This window comes from Salvelinus sp. IW2-2015, linkage group LG20, assembly GCF_002910315.2.
Source record: "Salvelinus sp. IW2-2015 linkage group LG20, ASM291031v2, whole genome shotgun sequence".
NCBI lineage: Eukaryota > Metazoa > Chordata > Actinopteri > Salmoniformes > Salmonidae > Salvelinus > Salvelinus sp. IW2-2015.
In genome coordinates, this window is record NC_036860.1 from 58,498,797 (window position 1) to 58,525,503 (window position 26,707).

General features: G+C 43.6%; 1 protein-coding gene across 1 annotated transcript; it reads left to right on the forward strand.

Annotated features, from left to right (window-relative positions):
* The first annotated feature begins 4,199 nt into the window (after positions 1 to 4,199).
* LOC111980242 (fibroblast growth factor 10-like) lies at positions 4,200 to 26,707 on the forward strand. The gene is made up of 3 exons (XM_024010927.2): positions 4,200 to 5,334; positions 24,493 to 24,596; positions 25,762 to 26,707. The coding sequence occupies exons 1-3, from the start codon at positions 5,010 to 5,012 to the stop codon at positions 25,951 to 25,953; spliced, it is 621 nt and encodes a 206-aa protein (XP_023866695.1). The 5' UTR covers positions 4,200 to 5,009; the 3' UTR covers positions 25,954 to 26,707.

Here is a 26,707-nt window from a genome sequence, read left to right on the forward strand (position 1 = left end):
AATCCTACTACACCGGCTCTGACGCTCGTCGGATGTGGCAGGGATTGAAAAATATTAAAGACTACAAAAGAAAACCCAGACGACTGAAATGCCATGTATGCTCGCTTCGAGGCAAGCAACATTGAAGCAAGCTTGAGAGCAACAGCTGTTCCGGACGACTGTGTGATCCCGCTCTCCATAGACGATGTGAGCAAGAACTTAAAACAGGTCAACATTCACAAAGCTGCAGGGCCAGACAGATTACCATGAAATGTACTCAAAGCATGCGCAGACCAATTGGCAAGTGTCTTCATTGATATTTTCAACCTCTCCCTGACTGGCTCTGTAATACCTACATGTTTCAAATAGACCACCATAATCCCTGTGCCCAAGAAAGCGAAGGTAACCTGCCTAAATGACAAGCGCCCCGTAGCACTCACGTCGGTAGCCCTGAAGTGCTTTGAAAGGCTGGTCATGGCTCACAGCAACACCATCATGCCGGAAACCCTAGATCCAATTCAATTCTCATACCGCACAGCAGATCTACAGTTGATGCAATCTCAATCTCACTCCACACTGCCCTTTCACACCTGGACAAAAGGAACACCTATGTGAGAATGCTGTTCATTGGCTACAGTGCAGCATTCAACACCATATTGCCCACAAAGCTCATCACTAAGCTAAGGACCCTGGGACTAAACACCTCTCTCTGCAACTGGATCCTGGACTTTCTGACGAGCCGCCCCCAAGTGGTAAGAGTAGGCAACAACACATCTGCCATGCTGATCCTTAACACTGGGGCCCCTCAGGGATGCGTGCTTAGTCCTGTACCCCCTGTTCACCCATGACTGCGTGGCCAAGCACGACTCCAACACCATCATTAAGTTTGCTGACGACACAACAGTGGTAGGCCTGATCACCAACATTGATGAGACGGCCTATAGGGAGGAGGTCAGAGACCTGGCAGTGGGGTGCCAGGACAGCAACCTCTCCCTCAATGTGAGCAAGACAAAGGAGCTGATCGTGGACTACAGGAAAAGAAGGGCCGAACATTCCCCCATTAACATTGAGGGAGAGACATTGACGGGGCTGACGTGGAGCGGGTCGAGAGTTTCAAGTTCCTTGGTGTCCACATCACCAGTGAACTATCATGGTCCAAATACACCAAGACAGTTGTGAAGAGGGCACGACAACACCTTTTCCCCCTCAGGAGACTGAAAGGATTTGACATGGGTCCCCAGATCCTCAAGAAGTTATACAGCTGCACCATCGAGAGCATCCTGACCGGTTGCATCACCGCCTGGTATGGCAACTGCTCGGCATCTGACTGTAAGGCGCTACAGAGGGTAGTGCGTACGGCCCAGTACATTACTGGGGCCAAGCTTCCTGACATCCATGACCTGTATACTAGGCGGTGTCAGAGGAAGGCCCAAATAATTGCCAAAGACACCAGTCACCCAAGTCATAGACTGTTCTCTCTGCTACCGCACGGCAAGCAGTACCGGATCGTCAAGTCTAGGACCAAAAGGCTCCTTAAAAGCTTCTATGCCCAAGCCATAAAACTGTTGAACAATTAATCAAATGGCCACCCGGACTATTTACATTGTAATTTTCTTGTGTTACTTTAAAAAAATGTAGTTTATTTATAAATATTTTCTTAACTCTATTTCTTGAACTGCATTGTTCGTTAAGGGCTTGTAAGAAAGCATTTCACAGTAAGGTCTACTACACCTATTGTATTCGGCGCATCTGACAAAAACATTATTTTAAAAGATATATATAAATTCAGAGGAGACTGCGTGAATCAGGCCTTCATGGTCGAATTGCTGCAAAGACACCACTACTGAAGGACACCAATAATAAGAAGAAACTTGCTTGTGCCAAGAAACACGACCAAGGGACATTTGACCGATTGAAATCTGTCCATTGGTCTGATGAATCCAAATTTTAGATTTTTGGTTCACACCGATGTGTCTCTTTGTGAGACGCAGAGTAGTGGAACAGATTGTTGGAAAAGGATTCCTCATGAAGCTGGTTGAGAGAATGCCAATAGTGTGCAAAGCTATCATCAAGGCAAAGGGTGGAAACTTTGAAGAATCTAAAATCTAAAATCTATTTGGATTTGTTGATCACTTTTTTGGTTACTACATGATTCCATATGTGTTATTTCATATTATTCTACAATGTAGAAAATAGTAAACATAAAGAAAAACCCTTGAATGAGTAGGTGTGTCCAAACTTTTGACTGTTCAGTGGTACACTCCGCCGACACTCATAGCAACTCAACTCAGTAGAGATGTAGACATGGATGGAGTTAAGATACTCAGCAACATCTTTTCCTTACTTGGTTAGACTGTTTTGTTGTAATTTATGAGGAGGTTCCATTCAGTCTAGCCTTGGTCAAGTTTTAGATACTATAGCACTACAGCATTAATAATGTATATTTTTGACCGTGTTTTTTATTTGATCTGTATTAATATATGTATTTATTTTATAGGTTTTTCTCTTTCCTGTTATTCATCACTCACGATGAAAGGATAAAGAGCAAACTCCTCAACAAATATCTATTTCTTAAAAGACATGAAGACAACACTCCTAGCTTCACCCTTTATGGAAAATACCAGAAACGGCCAGAAGCGGCAAGGTGGCATTGATAAGACTGAAGTCGAGAGATACCTGACCTGTCTGGCAACACTTCCACCACTGAAAAAGGAAGACAGAGAAAGACAGGAAAATAGAGAAATGTAAAAGAGGAAAGACGACATGTACATAAGATAGAGCGGTAGAGATGGTGTTAAGGGAATAGGAAGAGAGAGGAGAGAAGTTGAGGAGAGAGTCCACAATTCACTCCTAACCTGTTCTGAGGAACTGGTAGGGCTTGGAAGGGGAGGGAACAGGGTGAGAGGGAGGGGTAGAGGAGAGAAAGAGAGAGAGAGGGATAGGAGGGGAGAAAAACAACCTCTCCCTTACTCTATCTGACACACACGCACACTCACCCTCACACACACAGACACACACAAGCAACTAAGCAACATAAAAAAAAAACTCACACACATAGATCTTCAAAGCCAACTGGCTTTCATAGACCGCCAATTATCCTAAGAGATTACATCTGGGGGGATTGCGTCAGATAAATAAGGTGAGAAGAGGGGCAAGACTCAGTCACCTCAGCGCAGCAAGACAGACAGGGAGAGGCACTCTTCAACAGGGATCCCAACAGGAGAGAGAGAGAGAGGCACTCAGAGAAGAGAAGCAGCACGCAGCCACTCCACTCAAATGGACTCAGCTCAGAGAGACGGAGAAAGGAGAAGGAGAGCTCCAGCTCACACTCTACTCTAGCTCAGAGGGACCAGGACACAGAGACCCAGCGCTCCCATTCTCACTTCCCCCACATAGAGGAGCACAGCACACCAAGAAAGAGACACTCCAGCTAAGAGGCTCCATTATACAGACAAGTAACTTCAGAGGAAAATCCAAAGAGACCAGAAGAAAAGCAAGGATTACATGATTCCTTTTTTCCCCTCATCCGTTGATTCTTCATTTTGATGAGAAACAGCTGTAGTGTTTATCTTGAGATTTGTTTTATTTATTCATTTTTTTGAACATTTTTGGTGTCTCCCCGTCCCCTCTTCTAAACCTCCCCTTATCTCATCCTCTCCAGAGGTGGTAGAGGTAGCTTCTCATTAGTATTGTACGAGGAGAGTGAGCGGCAGAGGGCGAGAGGTGCTGGTTTCCCAGTTTTGAGTTATGTATGTTGACACATTCCTTTGGAACACGGGAGGAATAAGCAGCAGAAAGAGCAGCGGCAGTGTTGTCGTCGTCATCCGCCGGGGGTTCCATCTCCCGCTCTCAGCCCTTCTCCCTCTCCCCCATCCAGCATGGTCCTTTCTGTGAGCTTTTCTCCAGTCCTCCCAGCTCCAGTACAATGTCCAGATGGACAGTGACTAAGGGTGCTGCCGCCTGGTCCTGCATTCGTCTGTCCATCCTCTCAGTGCTGCTCGTCCTGCTGCTCTGTCCACTGCCCTCCACGTGTCATCCGATTGCACCTGGGGTCGCCACTCGCTCCGTGGCGCGCTTGTCCAGGGCTGCCAACGCCTCTTCAGACACTGTTGTGGGGCGGCATGTGCGCAGCTATAACCATCTCCAAGGAGACGTGCGCAAGAGGAAACTCTACTCCTATCAGAAGTTCTTTCTCAGGATTGATAAAAATGGCNAGACAGACAGACAGACAGACAGACAGACAGACAGACAGACAGACAGACAGACAGACAGACAGACAGACAGACAGACAGACAGACAGACAGACAGACAGGGATAGCAGCTCAGAGAAGAGAAAAGAAGCAGCACTCCACCACTCCACTCAAAGGGACTTGGCTCAGAGAGACGGAGAGAAGAGAAGGAGAGCTCCAGCTCACACTCTACTCTACTCTAACTCAGAGGGACCAAGGACACAGAAAGCCAGCGCTACCGCTCTCACTCCCTCACATAGAGGAGCACAGCACAGCAGAGAGAGAGAGAGAGAGAGAGAGAGATACACTTCAGCGAAGAGTCTCCATTGCACAGACAAGTGACTTCAGAGAAAAAGCCAAAGAGAACAGAAGAAAACCAAGGATTACATGGGTCCCTTTTTCTCCCCTCCTTGGATTCTTCATTTTGATGAGAAAAAGCTTTAGTCTTTCTGTTTAGAAATTGTTTATTTCATTAATTTTTTGAACATTTTTGCTGTCTCCCCGTACCCTCTTCTAACCCTCCCCTTATCTCATCCTCTCCAGAGGTGGTAGAGGTAGTTTCTCATTTGTATTTAATGAGGAGTGAGTGGTGGAGGGCGAGAGGTGCTTGTTCCCCAGCAGAGGTGTTTTGAGTTATGGACGTTGACACATTCCTTTGGAACACGAGAGGAATAAGCAGCAGCAGTGTTGTCGTCGTCAGCCGCCGGGGGTTCCATCTCCCGCTCTCAGCCCTTCTCCCTCTCCCCTCTCCAGCATGGTCCTTTCTGTGAGCCTCTCTCCAGTCCTCCCAGCTCCAGTACAATGTCCAGATGGACAGTGACTAAGGGTGCTGCCGCCTGGTCCTGCATTCGTCTGTCCCTCATCTCCACAATGCTCATCCTCCTGCTCTACCCGTTGCCCTCCACGTGTCATCACAATGCACCTGGGGTCACCGCTCACTCCGTGCTGCGCTTGCCCAGGGTGGCCAACACCTCTTCAGCCACTGTTGTGGGGAGGCATGTGCGCAGCTATAACCATCTCCAAGGAGACGTGCGCAAGAGGAAACTCTACTCCTATCAGAAGTTCTTTCTCAGGATTGATAAAAATGGCAAAGTCAATGGCACCAAAAACAAAGACGATCTCTACAGTAAGTAACCCCATAAAATATGCACTCCCTCAGCTTATGTTCTGTGAGTTTGGCTTCTTTTCTCTCCCCTCTCACATGTGGGTCCCATAGAGTTTGTGGGGTGGTGGTTTTCCCCCATTGTTATGGCATTGCTCTCAGATTTTTCTCCACTGCACATTCACACATAATAGGAACCTAACCTGGTATTCTGGTGGGCAGCATAGATCATGTGTAGCCTGTGTTTCGTGTCTCTCTCTCTGCCTGGGCAGCAGAAGGTTCTAGAAGCAGCATGTTTGTTGTCTCAGTTACTCAGTGTACTTTCCTTTAGAGCACGTCTACTGGAACCAATTAGAAATAGCCTGAAGAACCCTTTTGTCTCTGAGCAAATATCTCAAAAATAAATATCATCCCTGTATGTTTTCTTTTGTGACTTATTATATCACTTTATTATAGGTCATAATACTAGTGATAGTAGTGGCATATATAATGTTATCATTGTTTGAGGTTTTCATCAACCTCATCCCTTCCCAGTTGCCGTAGCTATGTCCTTTACCCTTTATGGGCACGGCTGACATGAATCTCTCTAAGTGCTTGTCCATTCACACGCCCCTGCTGAGAATGACACCTCAGCTCCTTGTCATGCTGCTCAAAATGCTACAATTGCCTGCCTGGGTGCCGTAAAGTTTACTATGCAGTGAGCGATACACCAGACACCCAGGACAACACTCGCAGCACCTGACCGCCACAGTCTCTCTGTCCAAACTGGCCGTGCACTTTCTGAACTCTGAACACACTGTGGCCCTAATAAAAGAAGGCTTTGCCATATGGAGCCCATGTGGTGTGAGGCTTCTCCTCACTGACAGGCCCACTCAAACGCTGAGGCTGTGCAAGACATGGCTGAAGGAATTTCAATTAGCAGAGCTTCCTCTCGCCTTCAGCGCTCACAGCGCTCACAGTTCAACCATTAGAATCAGACGTGTCAAAAAACACCAAAAGTTCAAGCTTTGAAATCAGGTCAAGACATTAACACCCAGGCGTTGAATACTTAGATCGTTTGAAAGTCACTTTACAATATTCTATAGGGGCGTCTTTCTTGTTTATGGAAAGATAGCGGTAAAAAAAGAGAGAAAAAAACTAAAGAGAATATTGACTATTTTGCGGTGAGTGTCCAATGCATGCTGCATGTGAGTGGTTCCCGCCAATAGCCAACCACATGTGAATGTAATGCGGTTGTCATTTGCTCCCACATTGACCTTAGGCACAAGTCTGGCTGGTAATAATGCTGAAACCAGATGCACAGAGCACTTCTTGGGGAATTCACATCCCATGCAGACCTAATACTGTCCCATCTGAAGTGTAGCTAGATTGGGCCAGGAATGTCTGGGAGGGGGGTTACTCGCCACTTTTTTAGCCTCTAAGGAGATTTATACACAAAAACATTTTATATGAATCTAAAAGTAAAATGCCCACCAGGTTGCAGCAATGTCCTGTGTCCCGCTGACTTGAAACCCATCAGCTTGTGGTGAAAAGTCAAAGATGTGGCACAAGACGTGGTGATAAGCACGTTTTGGTTTATTTATTCAGAAACTGTGGAAACTACAGTTTAAAAACAAGGGGGACTTGTTGACTAGTTGAAATGTCTCAAGGTAGCAGGAAGATAGAGAGCTGCATGGTAATATTGCTATATGTTGGTGGTGATGATAAAGATGCTGGGGGAGCGATTGTTTTCTCCTTGCTCTGCAGTTTGTCCAGTCATAAACCCTGACAGTGGGACAGCTGAAAAATGATCCTAAGTCTTTATTGAGCAGTGGAAGGGAGATTGTTCTGAGTACATGTTCATCTAGCCTGTCACCTTCTCTTAGTCTATTAGTAGCCTGCAGCATCATGGAATTTGTTATTTTGTTCAAATTAACAAAATATCAGAAGACTTTCCTCATCAGGACAGAGATGTGATGTTCTGTGCTGAAATAGGTTCACTTGGAGTGTCTCCAGAAAAATGTGTGAAAATGTGTCATACTTTGTGAGGCAAAGCAGACATTGAGTAGGTGTGTCTGTCTGTAAACTTAGATGTCATGGTAGACTGATGCGTGGCAGAATATGGTGAAATTGGCTCTAATTACACAGCGTGGGACCAGTAGACATTGCCTAGCCAGGCCTCCACTGCCCACAGAATTGTAGCCTGTTAGGGTCTTTAGCCTCTGCAGCTTTGATGTGCCCATGTACGGAGGCTAAATGTTTACGTACGGTAGAATCAAAAGCCAAATGAATGAAAGATCTTCTAATTAAATTAAATTAAAAGTCTGATAACATATCTTTCTGGAGAATGATATGATAATTAGTGCATGCTTTTGTTTATTTGTATAACCGTAGGTCAGTTTAAGCCAGACCTTTCAAGAATCATGGCACATTTCTTTAGGTGCAGGGTGAGAGTTGGTCCTTAGTTAAATATTCTTGGTACAAATACCTAGGTAGGACACACTACTTGGGCACAAACCTGGTTTCTTAGAGCCTCTTTGTGTGCTGTGTTGGTCAGGTCTGTGCTGCAGCCTGGCAAGTCTGTTACCCAGCCCCTTTCTCTCTCTCTCAGCCGGGCCCTCCACAAAAGACCCATCTATGCGCTGTTTGAAACCCAATCCAGCCCATATTGTGTGATTCCCTTTCAGAATCCATCTGCACAGTATCACTTTGTCACACTGTGTTAGCAGATATTACTCTCCAGTATTAGAATAGTATAGCACTGCATGTGTGAACCAAACAAACAAGCTTATTTTCATACTGAATCATCCAATATGTCCAATCTTTTTTGTGTTTTCTTATGTCACCAAGCAATAAGAAACTGTTTATAACAGATGGGCGTCTTTATCCTTAGTCATTCTCTCGGATTTGACATCTGGACCCCTCTCCTCTCCTCTCCCTTGCTTATCAATGAAACAAACTGGAATGGAATAAAACACCCTCTAATATACTTAACTCACCCACAGTGGACTTTGGTCGGAAGTTATATACTGGGGGATGCTGGGGAGGAAGGGGGCCTGCTAATGAGCATCATTAGACCCTGACAGTTTTGATTGAGGGGATTTAGCAGTTTAGGGTTCAACTGCAGGTTGGATTGTGAGCTCCTCAGTCAGTCTCTTTCCAATCATGTTGTCAACTTTGTGGGGTGTACTTCACGGAGGGGACAGGCAAGTAGCCATCCATCTCCCTCTCACCCCATTCAGCCATTGCTCGAATCTGATGCTGCTTAATTAGTATTACAGACAATCTCTGCCAAAACGGGTTGTTCCGAAGCCAAACTCATTTGTTCGTGTCAAGTTCTAAGGCATTAAGAGAACATTGATGTGTTGTGCTCCCAGATGAGATGATGGTGTATAGCAAACACAGTGTGTTTGTAGTAGCAGCACTTCATCTGTCATGTCATGGTTCACTCCTTTCCTTATATAAGGACCCTGGACATTATGTTTTTTCATTTTATATTGCATCATTTGATACAGATACCTCTAGATCCTATATTCAACTTGCACCATGCACTTTTAACTGATGCCTTAATATACACTACTGGTCAAAAGTTTAAGAACACCTACTCATTCAAGGGTTTTTCTTTATTTGTACTATTTTCTACATTGTAGAATAATAGTGAAGACATCAAAACTATTATAAAAATATTGATAATACAGAAGATATGATAAAAATCAAGGGCTTGTTTGGATTTAACCAATTTCAAAGATTGTTTATATAACTTTACCTCCTTTAAGAAGACAGGGGGGTAGTTAAAAAAAAGACATGTTTTGCCATGATGATGAAGTTATTATATGTACATTCAGCTTCCTGTCCTCCATTAGAAAACCAAACATGATGTTATTAAATGTTAAATGGGTATGAATAGATCATTATAGGTACACTACCGGTCCAAAGTTCTAGAACAACTACTCATTCAAGGGATTTTCTTTATTTTTACTATTTTCTACATTGTAGAATAATAGTGAAGACATCAAAACTATGAAATAACACATATGGAATCAAGTAGTAACCAAAAAAGTGTTAAACAAATCAAAATATATAAGACCCTATAACTATCCAACCTTTAATAGTGCGTGTTATCCTCTGCTGGCCTGGCTGGCTGGATCTATCGCAGGATGCATCTCTTTCTGAGAAGATTTGTGAACGGAAATGGTTCTGACAAGAGGTATCATCTTAAGTGTTGCAAATGAGGTCTTAGTGTACAGCCCTCAAATTAAACTCTGGACCTCAAAGCCAGTTCCACTGCATTTTTTCATGGTTCCCCTCTTATCAGATTCAGATTGTTTAATACTCACATGTACAGGGTTGCAGATGTGATTGCAGGGTACAGTGAAAATCTTAGACTTCGAGCTCCAACATCAGAGACTGATTGAGACCTGGGACACCAGGTGGGTGCAATTAATTACCAGGTAGAATAGCAGGCTCCGGACCTCGTAGGGTCAGAGTTGAATACCTCTGGCACAGAGGATGGGGGGACTAGGTAAATCTAGAACTTTTATGGTTCCACCAGATCCTGGATGATGGAGGACAGGGGCTCTGATGTTCCATGGCTCAGCATTAGAACCATGTCTTAGCAAAAGAGCAATGGAATAGGCTATAGACTAGTGGTACCTTTGGCAATGGACTAATATGATTGGTTGGTGATGATCAATCAAAAGGGGCGAGTGGAAGTTGTAGAAATATTAGTTTTCCTAATAGTTATGTGTTTATGTTCCCTTTTTCTCAGCCCATAATTACAGTTATTGGCTCTTACGTGCTTCTTCATGAGCTTTGTGGTGGTGTTGAAACACAAAGCTGTGTGTTCCCTCACTGGTTTGCATTCTCTTAGCAAGTGGAAGTGTGGTTGTGTGTCTCTTGATAATGTGTTTATGCGAGGATAGAAAAACACCATGATGTGAAATGTGTTCATGTGTAAGTAAATGTATGTTGTAACAGCACCCGTCTGCACCACACGGATGGTACTCTCTCTTGAGTGTTCTCCTTCTGTCTGTGGTTATAGTGCACATTTATGGTTCTCCTGGGAAATCTTAACCACACAGGCAATAAAAGTGAGTTATGAGGAGTGTGTGGATGTACAAAAGGTTAGTGCCAGCGTTTATTTTTATTATATTTGACCTTCGTAGACTTTCTCTTTTCTGATTCATAAATAATGACCGACTGTTTGACCAGGGGTTTGGAGAATGTGCATTCCAGCAGTTCTGAATGATGTCTAATTTACTGTTACGTCCTGTCCTTTTATATTTAGTATTAGAAGCAACATGTTTAGGGATTATTTTATTCTAGACCAGGGGTGTCAAACATATGGCCCGTGGGAAACAAACTCAATCTACTTTAAAATGACTAAAACCAAATCTAAACTGTGTAGAATGATAATGGACCTACATTCATACAGTTTCTTGACTGTGTCCAGCTCGCTAATAATCACCTAAATGAAAGCTAGACATTCAGGGAGCATCAAACATTGCAAAAACGATAGATAGAGGACAAGTTTTGTTACCTTTTGACGACGAGGAAATATAACCAATTTTCAGTGATGCCCTCTGGACCTCGTTGAAGACCAAATGCCGCCCCCAGGGGAAAATGAGTTTGACCCTCCTGTTCAGGATTCAGGATCAATTATTACACATGAGTATTTTTTTTGCATTGCTTATGAAAACTGTTGTGCAAACATTCTGAGTGTTTCCATCTGTGTTATTTAATAGTTTGATGTCTTCACTATTATTCTACAATGTTGAAAATAGTAAAAATAAAGAAAAACCCTTGAATTACATTTGACTGGTACTGTAGGTTCTGGATGGCATGAAGCTTGACCCCAGTGATGTACTGGGCTGTATGCATTACCCTCTGTAGCACCTTGCGGTCGGATGCCGAGAAGTTGACATACCAGGCAGTGATACAACCGGTCAGGATGCTCTCGATGGTGCAGCTGTTGAACTTTTTGAGGATCTGGGGACCCATGCCAAATCTTTTCAGTCTCCTGAGGGGGAAATGGTGTTGTCGTGCCCTCTTCAAGACTTTCCGTGGTGTGTTTGGACCATGATAGTTTGTTGGTGATGTGGACACCAAGGAACTTAAAACGTTCGACCTGCTCCACTACAGCCCCGTCGATTTGAATGGGGACTTGTTCGGCCCTCCTTTTCCTGTAGTCCACAATCATCTCCTTTGTCTTGCTCACATTGAGGGTGAGGTTGTTGTCCTGGCACCACACGGCCAGGTCTCTGACCTTCTCCCTATAGGCTGTCTCATCGTGTCGGTTATCAGTCCTACCACCGTTGTGTCATCAGCAAACAACTATATGCTGTATATAACGTTTCCCACATTTTCGGACTACTAAACAACTATTGATATAGAATACCGGAGAGTTACCTTAAGTCGCAAAGAAAACCAGAGGTGCCTCCACTATTCTAGCACCATTTCAACTTCAACATTTCAAAATCACCTATGATTAGTCTAATACAGTGACAAATAAAAAACAAAAACAATTTAGTCCAATCAATGTAAGCTAAATATCAGGTGGCTGTCCATTTTACTGATTTCTGTGTGTGTGTGTGTGTGTGTGTGTGTGTGTGTGTGTGTGTGTGTGTGTGTGNTGCGTGCGTGCGTGCGTGCGTGCGTGCGTGCGTGCGTGCGTGCGTGCGTGCGTGCGTGCGTGCGTGCGTAAGTTAGTGGTGAAAAAGTACCCATTTGTCATACATGAGTTAAAGTACAGATACCTTAATAGCACAGATACCCAGTAAAATACTACTTGAGTAAAAGTCTAAAAGTATTTGTTTTTAAATATACTTAAGTATCAAAAATAAATGGAATTGCTCAAATGTACTTAAGTATCAAAAGTAAAAGTATAAATTATTTTTATTTCCTTATATTAAGCAAACCAGACGGAACAATCTTCTCGTTTTTTTATTGACGGATAGCAGCGGCACACTCCAGCACTCAGACATCATTTACAAACTAAGCATTAAAATGTTGTGTTTAGTGAGTCCGCCAGATCAGAGGCAGTAGGGATGACCAGGAATGTTCTTTTGATAAGTGTGTGAATTGGACCATTTTCCTGTCAAAATGTAACGAGTACTTTTGGGTGTCAGTGAAAATGTACGGAGTAAAAAGTACATTATTTTCTTTAGGAATGTAGTGAAGTAAATGTAAAAGTTGTCAAAAATCTAAATAGTTAAGTTAAGTACAGATACCAAAAAAAACTACTGAAGTAGTAAATTAAAGTATGTTTACTTTAATGTACTTTACACCACTGCCCCCTACACCCCTACACCCCTCCACCCCTCCACCCCCTACACTCTCTCCACCCCCTACACCCTCTACACACCCAGGTCGACAGACTTGTGTTGACAATTTCTGACTTTAGACCTTTCAGCCAGTATCTCCCTTATCACAGGGGAAGTTGGAGCTGTTTAAAGAGGTTGTGCATTCACATAGATCTGTGAAGGCCTATTACAGAAAAGTTCAAACTTCATCATTTTGCTCATCTTCAACTAACCCCTGAACCCCTCTCAGGAAAAAAAGGTTGATCAGGGTAGCTTAGCTTTGTCTTCAAAACATCTTTTTCTTGTTTCTGCCCCCTCATTTGCCCTATTTAGAGTTCAACATGGAGGTATGGCGGTCCAGATGTATGCCTAACCTTTAACCCCATTACTTAAAGAGAGGGTCATTTGTGGCAGGGTTGGTTTAAAGGAGAACACCACTGTCTCCCCACTATAATTTTGTCCTGTCTGTCTCTAACAAGCTGCAGTCAGAGAAAAACAGAGAGCGAGAGAGAGAGCGAGAGAGAGAGAGAGAGAGAGAGAGAGAGAGAGAGAGAGAGAGAGAGAAAGAGAGAGAGAGAGAGTATGTGGTGCAGTGGTAGAAAATTATGATACCAAATTGTCATACTTGAGTAAAGTAAAAGATACCTTAATAGAAAGTTACTCAAGTAGAAGTAAATGTAAATATAATTGCAAAAATATAGTTAAAGTATCAAAAGTAAAAGTGTAAATAATTTCAAATCCCTTATATTAAGCAAAGCAGACGGCACAATTTTCTTGTTTAAAAAATGTACGGATAGCCAGGGGCATACTGCAACTCTCAGACAATATTTACAAAAGATGAATTTGTGTTTAGTGAGTCCACCAGACCAGAAGCAGTAGGGATGACCACGTGTTATCTTGATAAGTGGGTGAATTTGACAATTTTCCTGTCCTGCTAAGCATTCAAAATGTAACGAGTACTTTTACAATATTTGCTTTATGAATGTAGTGAAGTAAAAGTAAAAGTTGTCAAAAATATAAAAAGTAGAGTACAGATACCCCAAAAAAGTGTAGGAGTTAAGTGTAGGAGTTAATACTTGTATTTGCGTTGTTTTGCAGTGGATAAATGTTCACACAGGGGCCTTGACAACTTGTGACAGCTAAACTCAGCTGAACCTCTCATTTATATCGCCACACATGAACCCCAATAAATGGTTTGACTTCCTGCAAGGCTGTTTAGGCCCAGTGCAGTCAAAACTCAGTTTTACCTGTGTTTTATATTATATAGTACAACACCTGATGAAACTAACACTGTAAAAGTGTGAAAAAAATGGGAAAAAATGGATTTGTTATTTCCTGATAGTTGCTGGTTGAAAATACAATCTACACAGGACCTTCCATGCGGTACATTTATTAATGCACCAACAACAAATAGAGTTTGAAAACTCTCTGCCATTAACACCTCGTTTTCAGTTTTCCCCTCCACACTCAGACCACTCCCAGACAGTCCTAGCAAAATACTTGCTTGAGAAATAGTTTTTTGCTAAAAAGCAAATTTTGCCATTTTTTATGGAAATCAATTACAGTAAGGTACTTAATTGTTACCCAGAAATGATTTGATATTGATATAAAATCGGCTGCATTGGGCCTTTAAGTACTGTTTCTACTCAAAATTCAAATAAGGAAAGCTAGCAGTCTATGTGGTGACTCTTACCAAATTCGCTGCGGACAAGGGGAAACTGAGGCATGGCTCTAGGGGTCACAGTTTTCCCCTATTCTTTAAAAATCATTATTTAAGTATATTGTTTCAGCACTTTCCTGATATTCACCCATCAATTTACTCTTGTGTCAATCATTGACTCATCTGAACATGTTTGAAATAAGACTCAGATTACGTGAATCGCATAGTTCTGCCACTAAACCATCCAGCCACCTCTTTATTCTGTCTTCCAGCAACCTCTCAGCCCTTTGTAAATTCCAGTTTTCTTCTCTGAATGGATTATTTACCATGGAATTTTAAGTTGGCAATCTTTATTTTGATGAACTGGTTTTGAGTTTTCAATGTCTACCTTATTTGCTGAAATAGTGCAGATTCAAAGCCCTTACAGACATGCAGGAATGTACTTATTCCTTAAACCAAACCAGAATGTCAAAGGCTCACAATTCGTCAGAATGATTCAACAGAAGAGCAACCGTTGTACAGACTGTCAGCTCTGCAATAGTATGTTGTTGCCCAGAGCCCAGGATTGGTAAAGCTACATGGCAATTTCTCTTTTTTGGAAGATGCACTGCTAAGTCTAACTTGGATAGGCCAATGTAGTTGAATGGTAAGCTGTCCAGGGAGGGAAAAGTGAGCATGTTTCATGTGTCTGTGTGCTGCAATGTTACAAACATTCACTAGGTCAGGTCAAAGTTGCAAATCATCGAGAACCACAGACATTACAACACATTCAGAGATGTGTACACACGCACACACACACACCGAGTGTGGTGGGACAGATGGAAGTTGGTGAGCGAGAGAGGAGAGAGAGTCTTAATGGAATCATCAAAGGTAGCTCAAGGAGACCAGTGCTCCGACCAGAGACGCATCTGGAAGGTCGTCCCATTTTAAAGGAACAGGCAGGAATGCCAGCTAATTACCCATTGCATGCGTGAGAGGGGGGCTGTCCCTGGGCAACTAGTGGCTGGAGCAGGAGCCCTGGATCTTATCCGTCACAGATCCTATATCCCGACACCCACTGCTTTACTGGCTACTAATGCAACACATTCCCACACTGGGCCAACACTGGTCCAACACTATCCCCATCCACATGGATGACTGCTCTCACATTTATAAGGGGGAACAGAGTGTGTGTGTGTGTGTGCGTGCGTGCTTGTGTTTTTGTGAATGTGTCACATACTCAATACCTGCCCTCAATCTGGAGGGATCTAAAACAACAAACAGAAAACTGTAACACAACAGACAGAGGAAAAGCTGTTGATGCACTTTCAGCAGGAAATGTTGAAAGTTGTGGTGATAGGTCTGGAGCGGATTAGTTTGTTAGGCCTACCGCTTGAGTGCTGCAGTGCATGGGACTTTTCCCAGCAGTAAAAAGGCATCTGGACTTCAAAAACATGGCACCTTAAATCCCAATGACCCCAGGTTCATTACATAGCATGACGTAAAGAGTCTATAAAATGTCCAGAACAATTGGAATCACAACATTATGTTTACGCATGCATACCGTTTAGAAAATTCAAGAAAGGTTCTTAATTACCTTGCCAGATCAAACCCATAAACACACATTCATACCACTCAGTGCCCAATGACATGTTTTGACATTTACCGGCAAAGATTTGGTGCTATACCATGCTGCAGAACCAATAGCATTGGGTAAATCACATTATCGGAGAAGACTGCATTTTTTTCTAAAACCAGCGTGAATATCAACATGCATTTAATTTGGTCTTCAATGTGCTTAAAACCACCATGACATAATACACAAGTACTATTACCCGGCATGGTAAACTGATCTCAAACCATGCTAATGTGAATGTTCTGTCTCAGAAAAATCTAATGCTATCTGTTGGCTGGAAAACAGAGCTCTGGTATTTGAAACATCACATTTATACTCAGTACAGGTGAATATTTTCTTCCAAATATCTGGATTGTCTTTTAATCATGCTTTGGTGCCATGTTTAAAATCACACACAGCTTGACAGTGTGGTTTCAATGTTACTCCCCTGTGTAAGACTGCCCCTAATGCTGAAGCTGTTCCATGGAGATGAACCCCTGTGCCATGGTGAATTTGACAGAGCATCAATCAGGCTGTCACCAGTTGTCAGAGGGAAGATCTCTCAGATGTTAGTCACTCTAACCTCAAGGAACGCATATCAAACTTGGAATTGTTGAAAAGTGAAAACAAAACCTGGAGTGTTTTTATACTGAAACCTAACGGTTTTACAATTAAAACGCAGACAAGTACCTTGCCTTCTCACACCCAGTTGTAGGCCATCCAATGGGAGCAGAGCAGCAATATAATCTTAGGAAGGGCCTAGAAGATAAACTGCGGAAACACTTCCACAGCCCTCTTTAACCTTAAAGTCCTGCTCCAGTCTCCTTTTCAGCTAATTTATCACCTGAGTTAGTTAACAACAGGCACATCTCAATAGGTGGTCAAGGTAAGACATAACATGGCACAAATGGGGGAGGGGTCTTTCCTCTATTGTTCCTCAAGCACGGAGGGATGCCAGTGACATCAGAGGGCACCATCAGGCCAACTCCTTGAAGTCTGCACAAAAACACACTATTTTGTTCTAAAAAAATTTTTTCCCATGAAGTGTGTGTACATAACTGTATTTATACATGGGATCTTGTTTTTCAACAGGAAAAGTAAAAAACTGGAGTCACCCCTAACCATGTTTAGGAGGCAGGGGGAGTGTGTAGGGGAGGTGAGGGGTGTAGAGGTGGTGGGGGTGTACAGGAGTTGAGGGTTATAGAGGTGGTGAGGGGTGTAAAGTAGGTGAGGAGTGTATTGGAGGTGGGGGTGTACAGGTGGTGAGGGGTGTAGAGGTGGTGAGGGGTGTACAGGAGGTGGGGGTGTACAGGAGGTGAGGGGTGTACAGGAGGTGGGGGTGTACAGGAGGTGAGGGGTGTAGAGGTGGTGAGGGGTGTAGAGGGGGTTGGTGGAGGAGAGCTGTGCTGCTCTGCAGTGTAATGAAGCCGGTCCTAAAGAGAGCCCAGACCCCTCTTCACTGATCTCTCAGGAGCCTGGGAGCCAGAGTCCTGTGGAGGCCAGATCAAAGGTGTGAAGCACTGCTGTCAGGAGCCAGCTCAGGGTCAACACCTGACCCCCAGCCCCACTCCCTGCCCTGCCACTACCCCAGTCCCACCTCCTCAGCCCCCTCCCCTGCCACTACCCCAGTCCCCCTGCCCAGCCCTCCCCAGCCCCCCTCCCTGCCTCCCCATCCCTGGCCTGCAAATACACCGGTACACTCCCCTGCCACTACCCCAGCCCCCTGCCTTGCCACTACATCAGCCCCAGCCTCCCTGCCCTGCCACTACCCCAGTCCCCTAGCCTCCCATCCCTCCCACTACACCAGCCCCAGCTCCATCCATGCCACTACACCAGCCCCAGCCACCTCCCTTGCCACTACACCAGACATAGCCCCCTCCCCTGCCCTTGCCACTACACCTCCTACCACTGGCCCAGCCCAGCTCTAGCCCCTCCTACCTACCCCTGTAGAGTTGTGAACCAGCCCACTGATAATATGCTTCGCCAACAAGTTTCAGACCCAATCCCAAACCCCAACCCCAAACCGTGCCTCTTTAATAGGGCCTGAGCTGTCTCTACACCCCAGGATCTGGAAGGTTAATTGGAAAGACATGCCTGTCATGGGGGCAGCAAGTTGGAGTTCCCAGGACAACTATGCGCACAGTCTGGGGTGACAACATTGGTGGTCTTGTGGCATCTAAGCTGCTTGAACTGTAGTATAGAATTGGTGTCTGGTGTTGATGAGAAAATGTAAGTTTTCTCTCAGAATAGGGCATGCATTGTATGTGCTGTAGTAGAGTCTAGGGGTAGAAATGGGGAGGCTTAGCAGTAAAGTCGGCTGGATGAAGCAACAAATGTTTAGGTAATTATGACAAGATGTGATAATGTGAGTTCTGTCACCCTGCCAAGAAACCACGTCCCTCTGTGGAGATAGAGGGTCCGTGGGCAGGGACGGGAGGAGAGAGGCCACCTACAGAGCCTAGGGTATAAGGCAAGGCTGCTGCCAATGGGAGTCACACCAGGCAGATGACTCGACCACCCAATGGACAGTCAGTGAACAGAACTGAACTGAGCCACCAGCTGTCTGCTCTTCAGTAACCCTGTAATTAGCAGACCTGGCCTCTGCTAATGGTACTGTAGGAGAAACCCTAGACACACACATTACTCAAATTCTGTGAACACATCAACCAATTGAGGTTGAAAGAGATAGAAGTCACGACTTACCTTATCCAAACCAAGGTATTTCAGAAATGTTTTACCTGAGCTCATACAATATCACAATACACCATAAACACACTACCCCTTCTTCTGTGCAGTGGTAAATTCCTTTAGTGAGGCAAGCAAACATTGGACCACAAATCTAGGTAGCACAAATACAGTTTCATACAGTGAAATGAGGCGGAAAACTGATTTTGGACTCTGTTAAAGTCTTGTCCATCTCTGGAACTAACCCTTCATTAGCAATGAAGAATGCAGTCGACTGTTACAGGACCTTGAGGCCTGGTTTTACTGAATCTGCAATATAAAACTAACACAGTCCTGCTATATACACAGGTGTTTTTCTTAGTAGTTTCAGAAAAATGTTGATTGCAGAATGTCAGCACCTTATTTTCTTGTTCATTAAGAAAACTTTGGTTATTACACTTTCAATATTGGTCATAAAACTTAAAAGTCCACCCTCACAAAACAAAAATGTCAGTTTTGGTCGACGTGCCAACAACAGGGAGAAAAAAACAACCCCCAAACATAAAAAGAAAACAGATTGAGGAGGAAGCAACAGGGGCAGAAGGAAGATGAACAGACGTAGATGCAGTTAGAGATAAGAGAGGGACAAGAGAGAGAGAGATAAACGACGTAAAGAGAGGTAGAGTAAGGATACTAATTTTACTGTTGTGAATGAAGGGGCCGACGAGAAAATGGGTCTGGCCCTGTGCTGTGCTGTGTTGTCATATTACAGGGGAGCTAGAATTTTAAGGGTTATTTTGAACCAGTCACTCTTGCGCAGATGGTGAAGGTGTTTGTTTCAGTTTGTGTGTTTAACTGTGACTGTGTGTCAGTGTGAGTGTGTACAGTAGGTGCAAGTCTATGCAGTGTGTTGTATTTCCACACAATTTCATTATCCCAAGTAGGCTCAATACACCTGTATCATTTGGCATTGCCTCTCTCTCCCTGTGTCTCTCCTTCTCTCTCTCCCTCTGTCTCTCCCTCTCACTCCCTTTGATAAGGAATTATTCCTCTCTAATCTGACTGACTGTCATCCAATCATCCCCCCTTCCCATCCCCTGTTCATGAAGCTGAGGAAGGCAGAGGAGCAGAGAGCAGGCCGATAGCCTTAACACCACTCAATAGCTGTGTGCAACCAGAGCCCATACGGAAGGGGCTCTCTCACGCCCGCCATGTATAGAGAAGCCTGTCTAATCTGTCTGTTGAGTGGTGGCCACACTGCTTGTTCTGCCGGTTCACAGGTGCAGATAAAACCTATCTGCCTTTTGAAATATGTCTATACATATGCAGGATCTTAATTTGAGCCAGTTCCCTACAGCAGGAAAATAATCCTGCAGCAACATAAGCGAAAATCAAGTCTGAAATTTCAAAGTGGAAATCACAAACTTCAGGAGACTTTTAAAACCTCAAATACACCACAAGTTTAACATTTCCTGGAAAGCTCTCCTGCAACAGTGTGACCAAATTAAGATCCTACATCTGTATGTTTTCACACTCCTCCTTTGGACGTTTTTGTCTTTGACTGTAGAAGGAAAACTAGGGGATGGGAAGTCTGACTAGAAGTCATGACCTTCGAGTAGAATCAACAGCTGCAGACTGTATTGGTTCTAAGGTGAAGTTGGTTTACACGGAAGTCCCTGGCAGGGGTAGACTAGAGTCCCCAAGTGAGATACTCTTCCTAAAAACTGTTAACCATAACATGTAACCCAGTACAGTACAGGCACAGAACACATAGTCCAAAGAGGAAGATACCACTGATCAAAGAACCCTGCAACATCCCTCCTAAAAGCAAATCAAATCAATTTGTATTGGTCACATACACGTGATTAGCAGATGTTATTGTGGGTGTAGCGAAATGCTTGTGCTGCTAGCTCCGACAGTGCAGTAATATCTAACAAGTAATATCTAACAAATTACACAACAAATACCCAATACACACAAATGTTAGTAGGAATGAATTAAGACTATATACAGTTGTGGCCAAAAGTTTTGAGAATGACACAAATATTAATTTTCACAAAGTCTGCTGCCTCAGTTAGTATGATGGCAATTTGCATATACTCCAGAATGTTATGAAGAGTGATCAGATGAATTGCAAATAATTGCAAAGTCCTCCTTTGCCATGCAAATTAACTGAATCGCCAAAAAACATTTCCACTGCATTTCAGCTCTGCCACAAAAGGACCAGCTGACATCATGTCAGTGATTCTCTCGTTAACACGTGTGAGTGTTGACGAGGACAAGGCTGGAGATTACTCTGTCATGCTGATTGAGTTCGAATAACAGATTGGAAGCTTCAAAAGGAGGGTGGTGCTTGGAATCATTGTTCTTCCTCTGTCAACCATGGTTACCTGCACGGAAACACGTGCCGTCATCATTGCTTTGCACAAAAAGHGCTTCACAGGCAAGGATATTGCTGTCAGTAAGATTGCACCTAAATCAACCATTTATCGGATCGTCAAGAACTTCAAGGAGAGTGGTTCAATTGTTGTGAAGAAGGCTTCAAAGCGCCCAAGAAAGTCCTGCAAGTGCCAGGACCGTCTCCTAAAGTTGATTCAGCTGCGGGATCGGGGCACCACCAGTACAGAGCTTGCTCAGGAATGCCAGCAGGCAGGTGTGAGTGCATCTGCACACACAGTGAGGCGAAGACTTTCGGAGGATGGCCTGGTGTGAAGAAGGGCAGAAAAGAAGTCACTTCTCTCCAGGAAAAACATCAGGGACAGACTGATATTCTGCAAAAGGTACAGGGATTGGACTGCTGAGGACTGGGGTAAAGTAATTTTCTCTGATGAATCCCCTTTCTGATTGTTTGGGCCAACCGGAAAAAAGCTTGTCCGGAGAAGACAAGCTGAGCGCTACCATCAGTCCTGTGTCATGCCAACAGTTAAGCATCCTGAGACCATTCATGTGTGTGGTTGCTTCTCAGCCAAGGGAGTGGGCTCACTCACAATTTTGCCTAAGAACACAGCCATGAATAAAGAATGGTACCAACACATCCTCCGAGAGCAACTTCTCCAAACCATCCAGGAACAGTTTGGTGACGAACAATACCTTTTCCAGCATGATGGAGCACCTTGCCATAAGGCAAAGGTGATAACTAAGTGGCTCGGGGAACAAAACATCTATATTTTGGGTCCATGGCCAGGAAACTCCCCAGACCTTAATCTCATTGAGAACATGTGGTCAATCCTCAAGAGGCGGGTGAACAACCAAAAACCCACAAATTCTGACATACTCCAAGCATTGATTATGCAAGAATGGGCTGCCATCAGTCAGGATGTGGCCCAGAAGTTAATTGACAGCATGCCAGGGCAGATTGCAGAGGTCTTGAAAAATAAGGGTCAACACTGCAAATATTGACTCTTTGCATCAACTTCATGTAATTGTCAATAAAAGCCTTTGACACTTATGAAATGCTTGTAATTATACTTCAGTATTCCATAGTAACATCTGACAAAAATATCTAAAGACACTGAAGCAGCAAACTTTGTGAAAATTCATATTTGTGTCACTCTCAAAACCTTTGGCCAGGACTGTACATATGGACGAGCGATGTCAGAGCGGAACGGACTAAGATACAGTAGAATACTATAGAATACAGTATATACATATGAGATGAGTAATGCCAGATATGTAAACATTAAGTGACTAAGATACCGTAGAATAATATAGAATACAGTATATACATATGAGATGAGTAATTGCAAGATATATAAACTTCATAAAGTGACAAAGATACCGTAAAATAGTATAGAATGCAGTATATACATATGAGATGCCTACAGGCAGCAGCCTCTAATGTGCTAGTGATGGCTGTTTAACAGTCTGATGGCCTTGAGATAGAAGCTGCTTTTCAGTCTCTCGGTCCCAGCTCTGTACTGACCTCACCTTCTGGATGATAAAGGGGTGAACAGGCAGTGGCTCGGGTGGTTGATGTCCTTCCTGTGCTGTAAAGTAGGTGTCCTGGAGGGCGGGTAGTTTGCCCCCGGTAATGTGTTGGGCAGACCGCACCACCTTCTGGAGAGCCTTGTGGTTGCGGGTGGTGCAGTTGCCGTACCAGGCGGTGATACAGGCCGACAGGATGCTTTCAATTGTGCATCTGTAAAAGTTTGTGAGGGTTTTAGGTGACAAGCCAAATTTCTTTAGCCTCCTGAGGTTGAAGAGGTTCTGTTTTGCGCCTTCTTCATCACACTGTCAGTGTGGGTGGTCCATTTCAGTTTATCAGTGATGTGTACGCCAAGGAACTTGAAGCTTTCCACCTTCTTCACTGCGGTCCCATCAATGTAGATAGGGGGGTGCACTCTGCTGTTTCATGAAGTCCACGATCATCTCCTTTGTTTCCTTGACATTGAGTGAGAGGTTGTTTTCCAGGCACCACACTCTCAGAGCCCTCACCTTCTAAAAGTGGGTCCCCCCATGTCTCATGCCGCCCATTAAATCACCCCAGAATGGCAGGATGTTAGAAATGTGTGTCCAAGGAGTGAGAAGAGGGATGGCTCAAATGAAAGATGTCACAGGGGAGGAAAAGTGAAGGTGAATCAGTACCAACTGGTCCCATTAACTACCCTGACTAGCCTGTCAAAGGCCACCTTATGAGACAATATCTCCTCTCCTCTGACCCAGGCTAGGAGGCTCCACACTGGGCCAGACCAGCCACCAAGGCCCTGCCTACTTGCTTGATACAAAGACCCACTTCCACCAAAATTGGTTCTGAGCTAATCCCCTCTAACCCATGATAGCTTTGTGGGTTTATGCAACTGACTTCAGGATGAAGGCGTGGGGAAAAGGAGACTAGTTACCACAGCTTTAATCAGTAATTGGTTCAAGAAACATTTAGACTGCAAACTGATACTTACATTTCGGCTTTCCCCAGCGTGCCGCTCCGAAAACAAACAAAAGTGGAGAATTTTTTTCCGAGGCTTAGCCCTGGCCAACACCTTCCACTCAGGATTTATGGCCCGTTAGCATAGGTATGAAATGTCGGCTCAGGCTCAGCCTGTCTGTTTTCCATGACTGGCACACAGACACACAGCCAGGCAGCCAATTAGGAGTCTGTGGTTGTCTGAGGGATCAAGCAAAGATGACAGTGATTATTTAAAACATGGGCAGGGATAACAGTGTTAGTTGACCCCCAGTGTGGCTTAGATGGGATTCTGTAGTGTAGATGACTCAATAGGTTCAGTAAACGTACTGGAAAGAACTACCCTTAGTAACTTACAACATCATGGACTACAACATACTGTATCCCATTACAGATGTAGGATCTGTATTTAACCTTTATTTAACTAGGCAAGTCAGTTAAGAACAAATTCTTATTTACAATGACGGCCTACCCCGGACGACGCTGGGCCATTTGTGCACCACCCTATGGGACTCCCAATCAAGGCCAAATGTGATACAGATAGATTCAAACCAGTGACTGTAGTGACGCCTCTTGCACTGAGATGCAGTGCCTTAGACCGTTGTGCCACTCGGGAGCCCAATCTTAATTCGAGCCAGTTTGCTACAGAAGGAAAATAATCCTGCAGCAACAGGAAATGTGAATTATTATGTTAATTATAATTCATGGATATTTTTGTAGGGGTTGAGGTTGGGCAAATCAAGTCTGAAATTTCTAAGTGGAAATCACAAACTTTAGAAGACTTTTAAAAACGTAAATACACTACAAGTTTGCATTTCATGCTTTGCAGGAACATTTTCTGCAACAAAATAGTGATCAAATAAAGATCCTACATCTACAGTATACATTAACTGTAACAGTTACTTAATCAACTGGCCTGCCTGCATGCTACAACAGAAAATAAACAATGGAGCCTAACAACTCTATGCAGTCAAAACAGAGACACTGCTAGCTTTTTCAAGCATTTCAATGACTCAATGACTTCTATCACATCAGTTTATTGGCCTGGTATAACTATCTTAGAATGTTTCTGTGTGTCCGTCAGGTGTGCTGGAGATCAAGTCAGTGGATGTTGGGATCGTGGCCATCAAGGGGCTCAGCAGTAACTTTTACCTGGCAATCAGCAAGAAAGGAGAGCTGTACGGCGCGGTAAGTTTAACCCGTCATGAAATTCACACACAGAATAACAATATCCCTAACAAAAACTGGAGCTAATTATTTGGTTGAGTATACAAACTTCCCATTAGACTGATTCAGTGTTCAGAACACTCACTAGTTAGATGCCAGCTAGTGTTTTCACACTGCCACTCTACTGCTGAAATCAAGTCTCCTTTGATGTTGTGTGAGAGCTCTGCTCTCCCCTGTCCTCGGGCTCTTAGAAAAGCCTAGGGTTGTTTTAAAGGACAGTTCCACTCCACTGCCCATAAATAATCCCCTAGCACAAGTCGGCCCGGCCAAAAGAGATGTCGTCTAGAAGAAAGTAAGGCGAGGCGCCCCTATCGCCCCTCTTTCCCAAACACACAGATCCTCCCATATACCACACCATGCTTGTGCTCCGCTTTATTCAGACCAGAGAAACACAATGCAACAGCTTCTCCATTCTACTAAAAGCCCTCAAGGGCTACCGGCACTGTTTCATGTGCTCTCATACAACATCATCTGTTACTACGGCTCTCTCAATAGTGAAATCAGATTAAATGAGACACAAAAAGAATTCTAGCTAGGAAAATAATTCCCAATGACGTATTCTACTATGTCACACTAAAGTACTGTCATTCATTCAGTAAAGCTTTGGTGGCTTGTCTGTCCCTCATTAAACAAGCATTACATTCTGATAAGCTTGTTCTAACTTCATATATACCATTTGGTGGGAGATCATTTTCACACACGTTTCCATGAGAAAGAGGTAGCCGACATGAGTTAAACACACTAGGCAAAAAAAATATTCTCATATGCTTTGGGAACATTCACTTTACTTCTGGAACTAATTAGCTGTGGCTCAAGAGCATTTTGGGAAAGGAACATTCTTTACTGGATCACAACTGTATTCATTTTCGTGTCTAGTTAGTCAGAACACTGAATGACAAGAGCAGTCTGTTAGAAGCCTGATGGAACCCACTGCTGTTATGACTCTGCAAGTCTGCATTTACACTGTTGTTTAGCTTGCCTTATTGGAGCCAAACAAACTGGATATCTGGATGGGAACTTCTGCTTCATAAATAAATTATGCAAATGTGACCCCAGTTCCATTGCCTGTGCTGCTACAGTTGTTGAATCACTCACTCACAATTTGTTTTTATTGTTTATTCTCCAGAGGGACTTTGGTGTTGACTGTCGGTTGACCGAGCGGATTGAGGAGAACAGGTACAACACCTATGCCTCAGCAGAGTGGCGGAACAAGAAGAAGCCCATGTTCGTGGGGCTGAGCGCCAACGGTAAGCCCATGAGGGGCAAGAAAACACGAAGGAAAAACACTGCCACCCACTTCCTGCCCATAGTGGTGTAGCCACCTCATTGGACAGTTCCTTCCCCTGTGAATGTTTCACTGCACTGAGGAGAAAGACCGGAAACCTTCAAAGACATAATGGAGTCATATGGAGTCAACTTTTGAACTCATTATCATGGAGTCTGACTGATGATGTCACATATTTGTTTTTAAGTTATGAGTCGGCACAAGAGAAAATATGAAATGTTTTTTTCAATTAATGAACTGTTGGAGACAAATCTCAATACTGAATAAGAGGACAAAAAAGGGACACTGATTCCAACAGCGTCACTGAAGACAGGGTCAAAGGGCAGAGTGTATCATGTGTATTTGTCGTTGTGATGATCTGTCGATGCAGTTATTTATTCTGTAGTAACTGATACGAGGAACTGAAATTGACACTCAAGCTTTGTGACCCAGTGAAGGGCTAGATATACAAACAGACAGACACATTACTGGAAGCACTTGGGTGACTAAGATGTGATGAAAGAGAAGCTGGGCCATGGAGTGAGTCAAATGCAGAGAATTTAGTCATACAAGCACCATAGCATAAACAACCCTTACAAACATTATTAACATGCAAGTTCACTGTATTGGATATCTCTATTCCTTTACCTGACTGCTTTAAAATAAATTATTTATTTTATGTAATATTTAAAGAAACCAAAAAGACAAAAAATATGGATGAACAAATTCTTTTTTTATCATATATGCTCTTCTTTTTAAATACTAATCTATCGTTTAAACATGAATCAAATAAATATATTTCTCTTTA